Source organism: Entelurus aequoreus, linkage group LG15 (assembly GCF_033978785.1).
Source record: "Entelurus aequoreus isolate RoL-2023_Sb linkage group LG15, RoL_Eaeq_v1.1, whole genome shotgun sequence".
NCBI lineage: Eukaryota > Metazoa > Chordata > Actinopteri > Syngnathiformes > Syngnathidae > Entelurus > Entelurus aequoreus.
The window spans coordinates 57,395,592-57,413,091 of record NC_084745.1 but is presented as its reverse complement, the minus strand read 5'-3'; the positions used below and the strand labels follow the sequence as shown (position 1 = coordinate 57,413,091).

Here is a 17,500-nt window from a genome sequence, read left to right as displayed (position 1 = left end):
AACATGTCTTGACCACTAATACACCCCCATACCATCACACATGCTGCCTTCTACACTTTCACCCTAGAACATGTCTTGACCACTAATACACCCCCATACCATCACACATGCTGCCTTCTACACTTTCACCCTAGAACAATCCGGATGGTTCTTTTCCTCTTTCCGACATCCACAGTTTCCAAAAACAATTTGAAATGTGGACTCGTCAGACCACAGAACACTTTTCCACTTTGTATCAGTCCATCTTAGATGAGCTCAGGCCCAGCCAAGCCGACGGCGTTTCTGGGTGTTGTTGATAAACGGTTTTGGCCTTGCATAGGAGAGTTTTAACTTGCACTTACAGATGTAGCGACCAACTGTAGTTACTGACAGTGGCTTTCTGAAGTGTTCCATGTGGTGATATCCTTTACACACTGATGTGGCTTGTTGATGCAGTACAGCCTGAGGGATGGAAGGTCACGGGCTTAGCTGCTTACCTGCAGTGATTTCTCCACATTCTCTTTGATGATATTACGGAGCGTAGATGGTGAAATCCCTCAATTCCTTGCAATAGCTGCTTGAGAAAGGTTGTTCTTAAACTGTTCAACAATTTGCTCAGGCATTTGTTGACAAAGTGGTGACCCTCGCCCCATCCTTGTTTGTGAATGACTGAGCATTTCATGGAATCTACTTTTATACACAATCATGGCACCCACCTGTTCCCAATTAGCCTGCACACCTGTGGGATGTTCCAAATAAGTGTTTGATGAGCATTCCTCAACTTTATCAGTATTTATTGCCACCTTTCACAACTTCTTTGTCACGTGTTGCTGACATCAAATTATAAAGTTAATGATTATTTGCACAAAAAAAAAAATGTTTATGAGTTTGAACATGAAATATGTTGTCTTTGTAGCATATTCAACTATATGGAAACGGGGTTTGTACGTGTGTGTGTGTTTGTGTTTTATTTTTTTATTGTTGATAAAGTCAGGAAATGTGTCCTTGAGAACATGAATTGTGAGCAATGTATGATCCTGTAACTACTTGGTATCGGATCCATACTCAAATGTGTGGTATCAGCCAAAAGTAATGTGTGGTATCAAACAGCAGTGAAGATGATTTTGTCCTTCAGGGAATTACGTAACCTGGTGGTGGAGATGGTGCTGGCCACAGACATGTCTTCTCACTTCCAGCAGATTAAAGCCATGAAGAATGCACTCCAGCAGCATGAGGTGTAAGTATGTATGGATGTATGTATGTATGTATGTATGTATGTATGTATGTATGTATGTATGTATGTATGTATGTATCTACTCATCTTCAGCTCTTCACTCCAGCAGCATGAGGTGTAAGTATGTATGTATGTAAGTATGTATGTATGTATGTATGTATGTATGTATGTATGTATGTATGTATGTATGTATGTATGTAAGTATGTATGTATGTATGTATGTATGTATGTATGTATGTATGTATGTATGTATGTATGTATGTATGTATGTATGTATCAACTCATCAAAATGCTGCCAATCATATCCACAAATATTGGCAATAAAAGTTAAAAGTAAAGACAACTTTGTCTTACTTTGGAGAGAAAAAAATGTAATGTACACGTGACAAATAATCCTCTTGGCAAAACACTTCGAATGAGTTGAAAATTCTGAGGGAAAAAAATTGGTGCAGTTTCAAAAACACCACAAATAATACTTGGATTTTGACTCAGTGTGTTCACAACATTAAGCACTTCCTGTTTAGCATTCTCATGTTGGCAGTTCTACATTAAAGACATTAAGTTAACCCTAACCCTATTTATATGTATATGTATATATATTAAGGATGTCCGATAATATTAATTAATTAATATAAATATTATCGGCCGATAAATGCGTTAAAATGTAATATCGGAAATTATTGGTATCGTTTTTTTTTTATCTGTATCGTTTTTTGTTGTTGTTTTTTTTATTAAATCAACATAAAAAACACAAGATACACTTACAATTAGTGCACCAACCCAAAAAACCTCCTTCCCCCCATTTCTTTCTGTTATTAATATTCTGCTTCCTACATTATATATCAATATATATCAATACAGTCTGCAGGGATACAGTTATTAATATTAACAATATATCAATATATATCAATACAGTCTGCAAGGGATACAGTCCGTAAGCACACATGATTGTGCGTGCTGCTGCTCCACTAATAGTACTAACCTTTAACACTTCATTTTACTCGTTTTCATTCATTACTAGTTTCTATGTAACTGTTTTTATATTGTTTTACTTTCTTTTTTATTCAAGAAAATGTTTTTAATTTAGTTATCTTATTTTATTTTATTTTTTTAAAAAGTACCTTATCTTCACCATACCTGGTTGTCCAAATTAGGCATAATAATGTGTTAATTCCACGACTGCATATATCGGTATCGGTTGATATCGGTATCGGTAATTAAAGAGTTGGACAATATCGGAATATCGGATATCGGCAAAAAGCCATTATCGGACATCCCTAATATATATACATTATATATATATATATATGACTTGAAAATGATGTGTAAAACATCATCAATGCAACATTTTGAGCAAAGAAGCAGCATCACATGTTATGTAGACCACAAGGAAGTCTTTTACATTTAGAAAATAATCATAATAATATGACTCCTTTAATGCACCTTTTGTATGAAAATGGACCTGAATAGACTTGCTCATCAGCAGTGCGCCTTATAATCCTGTGCGCCCTATGATACGGTACATGCTAATATGATTATTATAATAAATATGAGATGACAGAGGGTCTTGCTGCTTGCTAGTAAAACAAAGTTCATGGGAATTGTTGCTAACTGCTTATTATCCCTGCTAAGAGTCACATTGAAGGCTAGCTGGCTAACCACCTGCTTTAGCACACCACACACCTGACCTCGGCAGGTGAAGTCAGCCTCAACCCGTATTGGACGTGACGATGTCGTCTTTACAGGATCGACAAACCCAAGGCCTTATCGCTGCTGCTGCACACCGCTGATATCAGCCACCCTGCCAAGTGCTGGGACCTCCACCACCGCTGGACCACCTCCCTCCTGGAGGAGTTCTTCATTCAAGTACTGTGAACATCAACACCCGCTGTGTCACTACTACAATACTTACAGCGCTAACACTTTTTAGGGCGCGACAAAACACCAAAAAACACCATAATCGTACACCACCGCCATCTGACACACCTTTACAATATGTCGGTCATTCAACAAGATAAGACAACTGGACAGCAGAATGTTGCAATAAAAACAATTAATAACAACTAGATGATGTGTGAATGCTCCGATGCGGAAGTGAAATGCTGACAGAATGTAGTGTGAATGGAAGAATAGTTGGAATGTTAAAGGTTGAAGGGTTTGAATTTCCAGGAAAACCGGAATTAGGTTTGGAAGTTGGGAAAGTGTTAGTTTGAATGTCCAGGATGAGTGGAATGTGTTGAAGGTGGAATGCTTTCAATAGCTTGAAAAATGTGGCAATTGTGCAACTTGGAAAAATGTCCCATTCATTTTAATGGGAACTTCCTGGAAATTTAGGAATTTCAGGAAAAGCGGGAATGAATGTCCTGAATGAGCTGAATTGGTTGGTGTTGGAATTGTTTAAATGGGTCAAGAAATGTTGAAGTAGTAAGAGTTTTTTAATTGAAAAATGGTATTACGGAATTTGGGGAAAAGCGGGAATTTTTCAAGTTCTTAAAGCAACTTGTTTTTTTGTCCTGACTAAGAGGAATGTTTTGACAGTGGAATGCTTGAAACGGGTTGAAAAATGTAAAAGGAGTCATCGCACTAAAAAAGGTGGGAAATAAGGTTCGAAAAAAAACAGGAATTCCTGGAAATTTGTTGAATGTGGAAAAATGGTAGTGTGAATGTCCAGGATGAGTGGAATGTGTTGATGTTGGAATGCTTTCAATAGCTTGAAAAATGTGGCAATTGTGCAACTTGGAAAAATGTCCCATTCATTTCAATGGGAACTTCCTGGAAATTTGGGAATTTTTGAAAAAGTGGGAATTTTTTGAAAAAGATTAGGAGCATGAATGTCCTGAATGAGCTGAATTGGTTGGTGTTGGAATTGTTTAAATGGGTCAAGAAATGTTGAAGTAGTAAGAGTTTTTTAATTGAAAAATGGTATTACGGAATTTGGGGAAAAGCGGGAATTTTTCAAGTTCTTAAAGCAACTTGTTTTTTTGTCCTGACTAAGAGGAATGTTTTGACAGTGGAATGCTTGAAATGGGTTGAAAAATGTAAAAGGAGTTATCGCACTAAAAAAGGTGGGAAATAATGTTAGAAAAAAAAACAGGAATTCCTGGAAATTTGTTGAATGTGGAAAAATGGTAGTTTGAATGTCCAGGATGAGTGGAATGTGTTGATGTTGGAATGCTTTCAATAGCTTGAAAAATGTGGCAATTGTGCAACTTGGAAAAATGTCCCATTCATTTCAATGGGAACTTCCTGGAAATTTGGGAATTTTTGGAAAAGTGGGAATGAATGTCCTGAATGAGCTGAATTGGTTGGTGTTGGAATTGTTTAAATGGGTCAAGAAATGTTGAAGTAGTAAGAGTATTTTAATTGAAAAATGGTATTACGGGAAATTTTCATGTTCTTAAAGCAACTTGTTTTTTTGTCCTGACTAAGAGGAATGTTTTGACAGTGGAATGCTTGAAACGGGTTGAAAAATGTAAAAGGAGTTATCGCACTAAAAAAGGTGGGAAATAAGGTTCGAAAAAAAAAAAACAGGAATTCCTGGAAATTTATTGAATGTGGAAAAATGGTTGTTTGAATGTCCAGGATGAGTGGAATGTGTTGATGTTGGAATGCTTTCAATAGCTTGAAAAATGTGGCAATTGTGCAACTTGGAAAAATGTCCCATTCATTTCAATGGGAACTTCCTGGAAATTTGGGGAAAAGCGGGATTTAAAAAAAGAAAATGATTAGGAGCATGAAAGTCCTGAATGAGCTGAATTGGTTGGTGTTGGAATTGTTTAAATGGGTCAAGAAATGTTGAAGTAGTAAGAGTTTTTTAATGGAAAAATGGTATTACGGAATTTGGGGAAAAGCGGGAATTTTTCAAGTTCTTAAAGCAACTTGTTTTTTTGTCCTGACTAAGAGGAATGTTTTGACAGTGGAATGCTTGAAATGGGTTGAAAAATGTCAAAGGTGGGAAATAAGGTTCGAAAAAAAAACAGGAATTCCTGGAAATTTGTTGAATGTGGAAAAATGGTTGTTTGAATGTCCAGGATGAGTGGAATGTGTTGAAGGTGGAATGCTTTGAATGGGTTGAAAAATGTGGGAATGGTGGAAGTTTGAAAAATGTCCCATTCATTTTAATGGGAACTTCCTGAAAATTTGGGAATTTTTGGAAAAGCGGGAATGAATGTCCTGAATGAGCTGAATTGGTTGGTGTTGGAATTGTTTAAATGGGTCAAGAAATGTTGAAGTAGTAAGAGTTTTTTAATGGAAAAATGGTATTACGGAATTTGGGGAAAAGCGGGAAATTTTCAAGTTCTTGAACCAACTTGTTTTTTTGTCCTGACTAAGAGGAATGTTTTGACAGTGGAATGCTTGAAACGGGTTGAAAAATGTAAAAGGAGTCATCGCACTAAAAAAGGTGGGAAATAAGGTTCGAAAAAAAAAACAGGAATTCCTGGAAATTTGTTGAAAGTGGAAAAATGGTAGTTTGAATGTCCAGGATGAGTGGAATGTGTTGATGTTGGAATGCTTTCAATAGCTTGAAAAATGTGGCAATTGTGCAACTTGGAAAAATGTCCCATTCATTTCAATGGGAACTTCCTGGAAATTTGGGGAAAAGCGGGATTTAAAGAAAGTAAAATGATTAGGAGCGTGAATGTCCTGAATGAGCTGAATTGGTTGGTGTTGGAATTGTTTAAATGGGTCAAGAAATGTTGAAGTAGTAACGTTTTTTTTAATTGAGAAATGGTATTACGGAATTTGGGGAAAAGCGGGAATTTTTCAAGTTCTTAAAGCAACTTGTTTTTTTGTCCTGACTAAGAGGAATGTTTTGACAGTGGAATGCTTGATACGGGTAGAAAAATGTAAAAGGAGTCATCGCACTAAAAAAGGTGGGAAATAAGGTTAGAAAAAAAACAGGAATTCCTGGAAATTTGTTGAATGTGGAAAAATGGTAGTTTGAATGTCCAGGATGAGTGGAATGTGTTGATGTTGGAATGCTTTCAATAGCTTGAAAAATGTGGCAATTGTGCAACTTGGAAAAATGTCCCATTCATTTCAATGGGAACTTCCTGGAAATTTGGGAATTTTTGTAAAAGTGGGAATGAATGTCCTGAATGAGCTGAATTGGTTGGTGTTGGAATTGTTTAAATGGGTCAAGAAATGTTGAAGTAGTAACGTTTTTTTTAATTGAAAAATGGTATTACGGAATTTGGGGAAAAGCGGGAATTTTTCCAGTTCTTAAAGCAACTTGTTTTTTTGTCCTGACTAAGAGGAATGTTTTGACAGTGGAATGCTTGAAACGGGTTGAAAAATGTAAAAGGAGTCATCGCACTAAAAAAGGTGGGAAATAAGGTTTGAAAAAAAAAACAGGAATTCCTGGAAATTTGTTGAATGTGGAAAAATGGTAGTTTGAATGTCCAGGATGAGTGGAATGTGTTGATGTTGGAATGCTTTCAATAGCTTGAAAAATGTGGGAATTGTGCAACTTGGAAAAATGTCCCTTTCATTTCAATGGGAACTTCCTGGAAATTTGTGGAAAAGCGGGATTTAAAAAAAGGAAAATGATTAGGAGCATGAATGTCCTGAATGAGCTGAATTGGTTGGTGTTGGAATTGTTTAAATGGGTCAAGAAATGTTGAAGTAGTAACGTTTTTTTTAATTGAAAAATGGTATTACGGAATTTGGGGAAAAGCGGGAATTTTTCAAGTTCTTAAAGCAACTTGTTTTTTTGTCCTGACTAAGAGGAATGTTTTGACAGTGGAATGCTTGAAATGGGTAGAAAAATGTAAAAGGAGTCATCGCACTAAAAAAGGTGGGAAATAAAGTTAGGGAAAAAAACAGGAATTCCTGGAAATTTGTTGAATGTGGAAAAATGGTAGTTTGAATGTCCAGGATGAGTGGAATGTGTTGATGCTGGAATGCTTTCAATAGCTTGAAAAATGTGGCCATTGTGCAACTTGGAAAAATGTCCCATTCATTTCAATGGGAACTTCCTGGAAATTTGGGGAAAAGCGGGATTTAAAAAAAGGAAAATGATTAGGAGCGTGAATGTCCTGAATGAGCTGAATTGGTTGGTGTTGGAATTGTTTAAATGGGTCAAGAAATGTTGAAGTAGTAAGAGTATTTTAATTGAAAAATGGTATTACGGAATTTGGGGAAAAGCGGGAATTTTTCAAGTTCTTAAAGCAACTTGTTTTTTTGTCCTGACTAAGAGGAATGTTTTGACAGTGGAATGCTTGAAACGGGTTGAAAAATGTAAAAGGAGTCATCGCACTAAAAAAGGTGGGAAATAAGGTTATAAAAAAAACAGGAATTCCTGGAAATTTGTTGAATGTGGAAAAATGGTTGTTTGAATGTCCAGGATGAGTGGAATGTGCTGAAGGTGGAATGCTTTGAATCGGATGAACAATGTGGAAGGTGGAGCGCGCCAAAATCTGTAGAAGAAGAATAATAAGAAATAGATGAATTTTGGTGTATAAAAGCAAAGTGTGATGGAACATTCACACAATAATAAAAACATATGTGTGATGGAACATTCACACAATAATAAAAACATATGTGTGATGGAACATTCACACAATAATAAAAGCATATGTGTGTGATGGAACATTCACACAATAATAAAAACATGTGTGTGATGGAACATTCACACAATAATAAAAGCATATGTGTGTGATGGAACATTCACACAATAATAAAAGCATATGTGTGATGGAACATTCACACAATAATAAAAACATGTGTGATGGAACATTCACACAATAATAAAAACATACGTGTGATGGAACATTCACACAATAATAAAAACATATGTGTGATGGAACATTCACACAATAATAAAAGCATATGTGTGATGGAACATTCACACAATAATAAAAGCATATGTGTGATGGAACATTCACACAATAATAAAAACATATGTGTGATGGAACATTCACACAATAATAAAAACATATGTGTGATGGAACATTCACACAATAATAAAAGCATATGTGTGATGGAACATTCACACAATGATAAAAGCATATGTGTGATGGAACATTCACACAATAATAAAAGCATATGTGTGATGGAACATTCACACAATAATAAAAGCATATGTGTGATGGAACATTCACACAATAATAAAAACATATGTGTGATGGAACATTCACACAATAATAAAAACATGTGTGTGATGGAACATTCACACAATAATAAAAACATATGTGTGATGGAACATTCACACAATAATAAAAGCATATGTGTGATGGAACATTCACACAATAATAAAAGCATATGTGTGATGGAACATTCACACAATAATAAAAACATGTGTGTGATGGAACATTCACACAATAATAAAAACATGTGTGTGATGGAACATTCACACAATAATAAAAACATATGTGTGATGGAACATTCACACAATAATAAAAGCATATGTGTGATGGAACATTCACACAATAATAAAAGCATATGTGTGATGGAACATTCACACAATAATAAAAACATATGTGTGATGGAACATTCACACAATAATTAAAACATGTGTGTGATGGAACATTCACACAATAATAAAAACATATGTGTGATGGAACATTCACACAATAATAAAAGCATATGTGTGATGGAACATTCACACAATAATAAAAAACATGTGTGATGGAACATTCACACAATAATAAAAACATGTGTGAAGGAACATTCACACAATAATAAAAACATGTGTGTGATGGAACATTCACACAATAATAAAAACATGTGTGTGATGGAACATTCACACAATAATAAAAACATGTGTGTGATGGAACATTCACACAATAATAAAAACATGTGTGTGATGGAACATTCACACAATAATAAAAACATGTGCGTGATGGAACATTCACACAATAATAAAAACACGTGCGTGATGGAACATTCACACAATAATAAAAACATATGTGTGATGGAACATTCACACAATAATAAAAACATGTGTGTGATGGAACATTCACACAATAATAAAAACATGTGCGTGATGGAACATTCACACAATAATAAAAACACGTGCGTGATGGAACATTCACACAATAATAAAAACATATGTGTGATGGAACATTCACACAATAATAAAAGCATATGTGTGATGGAACATTCACACAATAATAAAAACATATGTGTGATGGAACATTCACACAATAATAAAAGCATATGTGTGATGGAACATTCACACAATAATAAAAGCATATGTGTGATGGAACATTCACACAATAATAAAAACATATGTGTGATGGAACATTCACACAATAATTAAAACATGTGTGTGATGGAACATTCACACAATAATAAAAACATATGTGTGATGGAACATTCACACAATAATAAAAGCATATGTGTGATGGAACATTCACACAATAATAAAAAACATGTGTGATGGAACATTCACACAATAATAAAAACATGTGTGAAGGAACATTCACACAATAATAAAAACATGTGTGTGATGGAACATTCACACAATAATAAAAACATGTGTGTGATGGAACATTCACACAATAATAAAAACATGTGTGTGATGGAACATTCACACAATAATAAAAACATGTGCGTGATGGAACATTCACACAATAATAAAAACACGTGCGTGATGGAACATTCACACAATAATAAAAACATATGTGTGATGGAACATTCACACAATAATAAAAACATGTGTGTGATGGAACATTCACACAATAATAAAAACATGTGTGTGATGGAACATTCACACAATAATAAAAACACGTGCGTGATGGAACATTCACACAATAATAAAAACATGTGTGTGATGGAACATTCACACAATAATAAAAACATGTGTGTGATGGAACATTCACACAATAATAAAAACATATGTGTGATGGAACATTCACACAATAATAAAAACATGTGTGTGATGGAACATTCACACAATAATAAAAACATGTGCGTGATGGAACATTCACACAATAATAAAAACACGTGCGTGATGGAACATTCACACAATAATAAAAACATATGTGTGATGGAACATTCACACAATAATAAAAACACGTGCGTGATGGAACATTCACACAATAATAAAAACATATGTGTGATGGAACATTCACACAATAATAAAAGCATATGTGTGATGGAACATTCACACAATAATAAAAGCATATGTGTGATGGAACATTCACACAATAATAAAAACATGTGTGTGATGGAACATTCACACAATAATAAAAGCATATGTGTGATGGAACATTCACACAATAATAAAAACATATGTGTGATGGAACATTCACACAATAATAAAAACATATGTGTGATGGAACATTCACACAATAATAAAAACATATGTGTGATGGAACATTCACACAATAATAAAAACATGTGTGTGATGGAACATTCACACAATAATAAAAGCATATGTGTGATGGAACATTCACACAATAATAAAAACATATGTGTGATGGAACATTCACACAATAATAAAAACATATGTGTGATGGAACATTCCCACAATAATAAAAGCATATGTGTGATGGAACATTCACACAATAATAAAAACATATGTGTGATGGAACATTCACACAATGAACACACACAAAAGTACTGACAAGTGTTAGCATTGAGCTACAGTTCACATGTGAATGCTACTCATCCTAGTAAGAGTTGACTTTATTTTGAAAGGACATTTGGCAGAATTGTTGCATGAACGTTGCTGATGTGGGTTCTTTCCTTGTTGCCAGGGCGATAAAGAAGCAGAGTTAGGTCTTCCTTTCTCGCCTCTTTGTGACCGAAAGTCCACCATGGTGGCTCAGTCTCAGATCGGTAGGTTTCACACACACACACACACACGCACACGCACACACGCACGCACGCACGCACGCGCGCACGCACACGCACACGCGCACACGCACACGCACACGCACGCACGCGCACACACGCACGCACGCACGCACGCACACACACACACACTCACACACACAGACACACACACACACACACACGCACACACACAATTCCCATCCCGGGGTGATGATCCCTTCCAGAATCAGTTCTTGATTTGACACCCGCACCCGCATTGTTTGCTGTGTGACGATAACACCGTTACTGTGTGATGATAACACCGTTATCGTGTGATAACACCGTTATCGTGTGATGATAACACCGTTATCGTGTGATGATAACACCGTTATCGTGTGATGATAACACCGTTATCGTGTGATAACACTGTTATTGTGTGATGATAACACCGTTATTGTGCGATGATAACACCGTTATTGTGTGATGATAACACCGTTATTGTGCGATGATAACACCGTTACTGTGTGATCATAACACCGTTTTTGTGCGATGATAACCCCGTTATTGTGCGATGATAACACCGTTACTGTGTGATGATAACACTGTTATTGTGCGATGATAACACCGTTACTGTGTGATCATAACACCGTTTTTGTGCGATGATAACCCCGTTATTGTGCGATGATGACAGCGTTACTGTGTGATGATAACACTGTTATTGTGTGATGATAACACCGTTATTGTGCGATGATAACACCGTTATCGTGTGATAACACTGTTATTGTGTGATGATAACACCGTTATTGTGTGATGATAACACCGTTATTGTGTGATGATAACACCGTTATCGTGTGATAACACTGTTATTGTGTGATGATAACACCGTTATTGTGCGATGATAACACCGTTATTGTGTGATGATAACACCGTTATTGTGTGATGATAACACCGTTATTGTGCGATGATAACACCGTTATAGTGTGACGATAACACTGTTATTGTGCGATGATAACACCGTTATTGTGTGACGATAACACCGTTATAGTGTGACGATAACACCGTTTTTGTGTGACGATAACAGTGTTATTGCGTGATGATAACACCGTTATTATGTGACGATAACACCGTTATAGTGTGATGATAACACTGTTATTGTGTGACGATAACACCGTTATTGTGTGATGATAACACCGTTATTGTGCGATGATAACATTGTTATAGTGTGATGATAACACCGTTATTGTGCGATGATAACACCGTTATTGTGCGATGATAACACCGTTACTGTGTGATGATAACACTATTATTGTGTGATGATAACACTGTTATTGTGTGATTATAACACCGTTATTGTGTGATGATAACACCGTTATTGTGCGATGATAACACCGTTACTGTGTGATGATAACACCGTTATTGTGCGATGATAACACCGTTATTGTGTGATGATAACACGTTATTGTGCAATGATAACACCGTTACTGTGTGATGATAACACCGTTATTGTGTGATGATAACACCGTTATTGTGTGATGATAACACCGTTATTGTGCGATGATAACACCGTTATTGTGCGATGATAACACCGTTATTGTGCGATGATAACACCGTTATTGTGCGATGATAACACCGTTATTGTGCGATGATAACACCGTTATTGTGCGATGATAACACCGTTATAGTGTGACAATAACACCGTTATTGTGTGACGATAACACCGTTATTGTGTGATGATAACACCGTTATTGTGTGATGATTACACCGTTATTGTGTGATGATAACACCGTTATTGTGTGATGATAACACCGTTATTGTTTTTTGATAACACCGTTACTGTGTGATGATAACACCGTTATTGTGCGATGATAACACCGTTATTGTGTGATGATAACACCGTTACTGTGTGATGATAACACCGTTATTGTGCGATGATAACACCGTTATTGTGCGATGATAACACCGTTATTGTGAGATGATAACACCGTTATTGTGTGACGATAGCACCGTTATTGTGCGACGATAACACCGTTATTCTGTGATGATAACACCATTATCGTGTGATAACACCGTTATTGTGTTATCCCCGAAAGGGACAAGCGGTAGAAAATGGATAGATGATTTTTAGGTTTAACCTTACAAAATTAGCTCAGAGTATAATAGGAACCGTTAGCATACTTGTGAGATTCAGGCATGTCTCAAACCTAGGAATTTTAGCCTTAAATGATTTGAATTAGCTTAAAAGCTAATAATAAAATGTTAGCTTGCTAATGTTCACATTCTAACGTAGGAGAAGTCAACATGCTTTCAAAATGGCGGCAAGTATTAAAATGCATGATTTTTAGGTTTACACATCCAATATTAGCTGGCATAAAACATTAGCATGCTAATATTAGCATGATGACATGGAAAAAGCTAGCATACTTCTAAGATGGCGCCATGTTATTACAATCCATGATTTTTAGCTTCAAACATACGAAATTAGCTAAAAAGCTAGCATAAAAACGTGAGCACTCTATTGTTAGCATGATGACATTGGCAAAGTTAGCGTACTTCTAACATGCTACCATGTATCAAAATCCATGATTTTTAGCTTTAAACATACGAAATGAAAGCTAGCATAAAACGTTAGCAAGCTAACTTTGGCTGAATGACACAGGAAAAGTTAGCTTGCTTCTAAGATGGCGCTAAGTCTCAGAATCCATGACTGTTAGGGTAATAAAAGTGCTAGCATAAGACGTTAGCCTGCTAATATAGAGAAGTTAGTACCAAGTTCTATGTTGTTCACTGTGAGTAAAGATGACGTGGTGTTAGTTGTGTCATGGCGGTCTTCTGCAGGCTTCATCGACTTCATCGTGGAGCCCACCTTCAGCGTGCTGAGCGACATGATCGAGAGCATCGTCACGCCGCTCATCCAAGACGTCGCTCGCTCGGGATTGGCCGACATCCGGCGCTGCAGGTGGGCCTTTGGTCTGACGCCACACCACCGTGCTCACTTTGTCCCGGCTCTACAGCGTCGGCGACGACACCAAGTGGTCTGGCGGGAAAGGTGCGGTCTCAGACAACAGCTGCCGTCTGACCAAGGTCGACTTCAGGAGCTTCAAGGTCACCTGGAACATGCAGATCCATGGCAACCGAGAAGCTTGGAAGATGCGGGCAGACGCAGGTGGGAGAGTACTTTCTAGAACCTCATATCACTCACTAGTAAGGTTGTAAATACTGTATAGAGTAGACTAACCCATGTGGTTCCTGTGGATGTCAACACAATTAGTGTAGTGACTAAATAACATAGTGACTGAAACAGACATAGTAGAGTGTAAATAATGTCAATAAGTAGATGAACCATCTGTGGCTGTGAAGTAAACACTAGTAAGGTTGTAAATACTGTATAGAGTAGACTAACCCATGTGGTTCCTGTGGATGTCAACACAATTAGTGTAGTGACTAAATAACATAGTGACTGAAACAGACAAAGTAATGTGTAAATAATGTCAATAAGTAGATGAACCATCTGTGGCTGTGAAGTGAACACTAGTAAGGTTGTAAATACTGTATAGAGTAGGCTAACCCATGTGGTTCCTGTGGATGTCAACACAATTACTGTAGTGACTAAATAACATAGTGACTGAAACAGACATAGTAATGTGTAAATAATGTCAATAACTAGATGAACCATCTGTGGCTGTGAAGTGAACACTAGTAAGGTTGTAAATACTGTATAGAGTAGGCTAACCCATGTGGTTCCTGTGGATGTCAACACAATTACTGTAGTGACTAAATAACATAGTGACTGAAACAGACATAGTAATGTGTAAATAATGTCAATAACTAGATGAACCATCTGTGGCTGTGAAGTGAACACTAGTAAGGTTGTAAATACTGTATAGAGTAGACTAACCCATGTTGTTCCTGTGGATGTCAACACAATTACTGTAGTGACTGAATAACATAGTGACTGAAACAGACATAGTAATGTGTAAATAATGTCAATAACTAGATGAACCGTCTGTGGCTGTGAAGTGAACACTAGTAAGGTTGTAAATACTGTATAGAGTAGGCTAACCCATGTGGTTCCTGTGGATGTCAACACAATTACTGTAGTGACTAAGTAAAGTGTAAATAATGTCAATAACTAGATGCACCATATGTGGCTGTGAAGTGAACACTAGTAAGGTTGTAAATACTGTATAGAGTAGGCTAACCCATGTGGTTCCTGTGGATGTCAACACAATTACTGTAGTGACTAAATAACATAGTGACTGAAACAGACATAGTAAAGTGTAAATAATGTCAATAACTAGATGAACCATGTGGATGTGAAGTGAACACTAGTAAGGTTGTAAATACTGTATAGAGTAGGCTAACCCATGTGGTTCCTGTGGATGTCAACACAATTACTGTAGTGACTAAATAACATAGTGACTGAAACAGACATAGTAAAGTGTAAATAATGTCAATAACTAGATGAACCATGTGGATGTGAAGTGAACACTAGTAAGGTTGTAAATACTGTATAGAGTAGGCTAACCCATGTGGTTCCTGTGGATGTCAACACAATTAGTGTAGTGACTAAATAACATAGTGACTGAAACAGACATAGTAATGTGTAAATAATGTCAATAACTAGATGAACCATCTGTGGCTGTGAAGTGAACACTAGTAAGGTTGTAAATACTGTATAGAGTAGACTAACCCATGTGGTTCCTGTGGATGTCAACACAATTAGTGTAGTGACTAAATAACATAGTGACTGAAACAGACATAGTAATGTGTAAATAATGTCAATAACTAGATGAACCATCTGTGGCTGTGAAGTGAACACTAGTAAGGTTGTAAATACTGTATAGAGTAGACTAACCCATGTTGTTCCTGTGGATGTCAACACAATTAGTGTAGTGACTAAATAACATAGTGACTGAAACAGACTAAGTAGAGTGTAAATAACCAAAGCTTCCGTAGCTACAAAGCACATCTGTGATTGCGCAACACTGTTGTCTCCACAGAGCCTCAACAAGACAGCCATCCAGTGCGTATCTACAAAGGACCAAGTTACTGCATCAGATACTACAGGTCAAAGGTCAGCAAGACTCAGGCCATCCATGCAAGAGAAAAAGCAAAAAGACTGCAGAGTATTTCTCTGCGCCATAGAAAGACTTGCTAAGCTAGGGAATATAATATATATCTAGTACCATATCTATAACAGTACTGCATGTGTAGTACCATATACCATATCTATAACAGTACTGCATGTGTAGTACCATATACCATATCTATAACAGTACTGCATGTCTAGTACCATATACCATATCTATAACAGTACTGCATGTCTAGTACCATATACCATATCTATAACAGTACTGCATGTCTAGTACCATATACCATATCTATAACAGTACTGCATGTCTAGTACCATATACCATATCTATAACAGTACTGCATGTCTAGTACCATATACCATATCTATAACAGTACTGCGTGTCTAGTACCATATACCATATCTATAACAGTACTGCATGTCTAGTACCATATACCATATCTATAACAGTACTGCATGTCTAGTACCATATACCATATCTATAACAGTACTGCATGTCTAGTACCATATACCATATCTATAACAGTACTGCATGTGTAGTACCATATACCATATCTATAACAGTACTGCATGTCTAGTACCATATACCATATCTATAGTCTATAACAGTACTGCATGTCTAGTGTATATACCATATATCTAGTGTAAAATTGATTGATTGATTGAGACTTTTATTAGTAGTGTATATACCATATATCTAGTGTATATCTAGTTTATATACCATATATCTAGTGTAAAACTAGTGTATATACCATATATCTAGTGTATATCTAGTTTATATACCATATATCTAGTGTAAAACTAGTGTATATACCATATATCTAGTGTATATCTAGTGTATATACCATATATCTAGTGTAAAACTAGTGTATATACCATTTATCTAGTGTATATCTAGTTTATATACCATATATCTAGTGTAAAACTAGTGTATATACCATATATCTAGTGTATATCTAGTTTATATACATATATCTAGTGTAAAACTAGTGTATATACCATATATCTAGTGTATATCTAGTTTATATACCATATATCTAGTGTAAAACTAGTGTATATACCAAATATCTAGTGTAAAACAAGTGTATATACCATATATCTAGTGTAAAACTAGTGTATATACCATATATCTAGTGTATATACCATATATCTAGTGTATATACCATATATCTAGTGTAATACTAGTGTATATACCATATATCTAGTGTAAAACTAGTGTATATACCATATATCTAGTGTAAAACTAGTGTATATACCAAATATCTAGTGTAAAACAAGTGTATATACCATATATCTAGTGTAAAACTAGTGTATATACCATATATCTAGTGTAAAACTAGTGTATATACCATATATCTAGTGTAAAACTAGTGTATATACCATATATCTAGTGTAAAACTAGTGTATATACCATATATCTAGTGTATATACCA

At 35.9% G+C, this 17,500-nt stretch overlaps 1 protein-coding gene across 5 annotated transcripts in view; it reads left to right on the top strand.

Moving 5' to 3' along the window:
* LOC133630289 (dual specificity calcium/calmodulin-dependent 3',5'-cyclic nucleotide phosphodiesterase 1C-like) overlaps positions 1-16,300 on the top strand; it is a 77,558-nt gene extending 61,258 nt beyond the window's left edge. For all 5 annotated transcript variants that reach the window (XM_062021825.1, XM_062021824.1, XM_062021827.1 and 2 more), the window contains 6 exons: positions 1,115-1,216; positions 2,959-3,079; positions 10,918-10,999; positions 13,811-13,931; positions 13,987-14,138; positions 15,976-16,300. In XM_062021825.1, the coding sequence (XP_061877809.1) occupies positions 1,115-1,216; positions 2,959-3,079; positions 10,918-10,999; positions 13,811-13,931; positions 13,987-14,138; positions 15,976-16,133 (736 nt within the window). In that variant the 3' untranslated portion in view covers positions 16,134-16,300. The remainder of the gene's footprint in view (positions 1-1,114; positions 1,217-2,958; positions 3,080-10,917; positions 11,000-13,810; positions 13,932-13,986; positions 14,139-15,975) is intronic.
* The last annotated feature ends 1,200 nt before the right edge of the window (positions 16,301-17,500 follow it).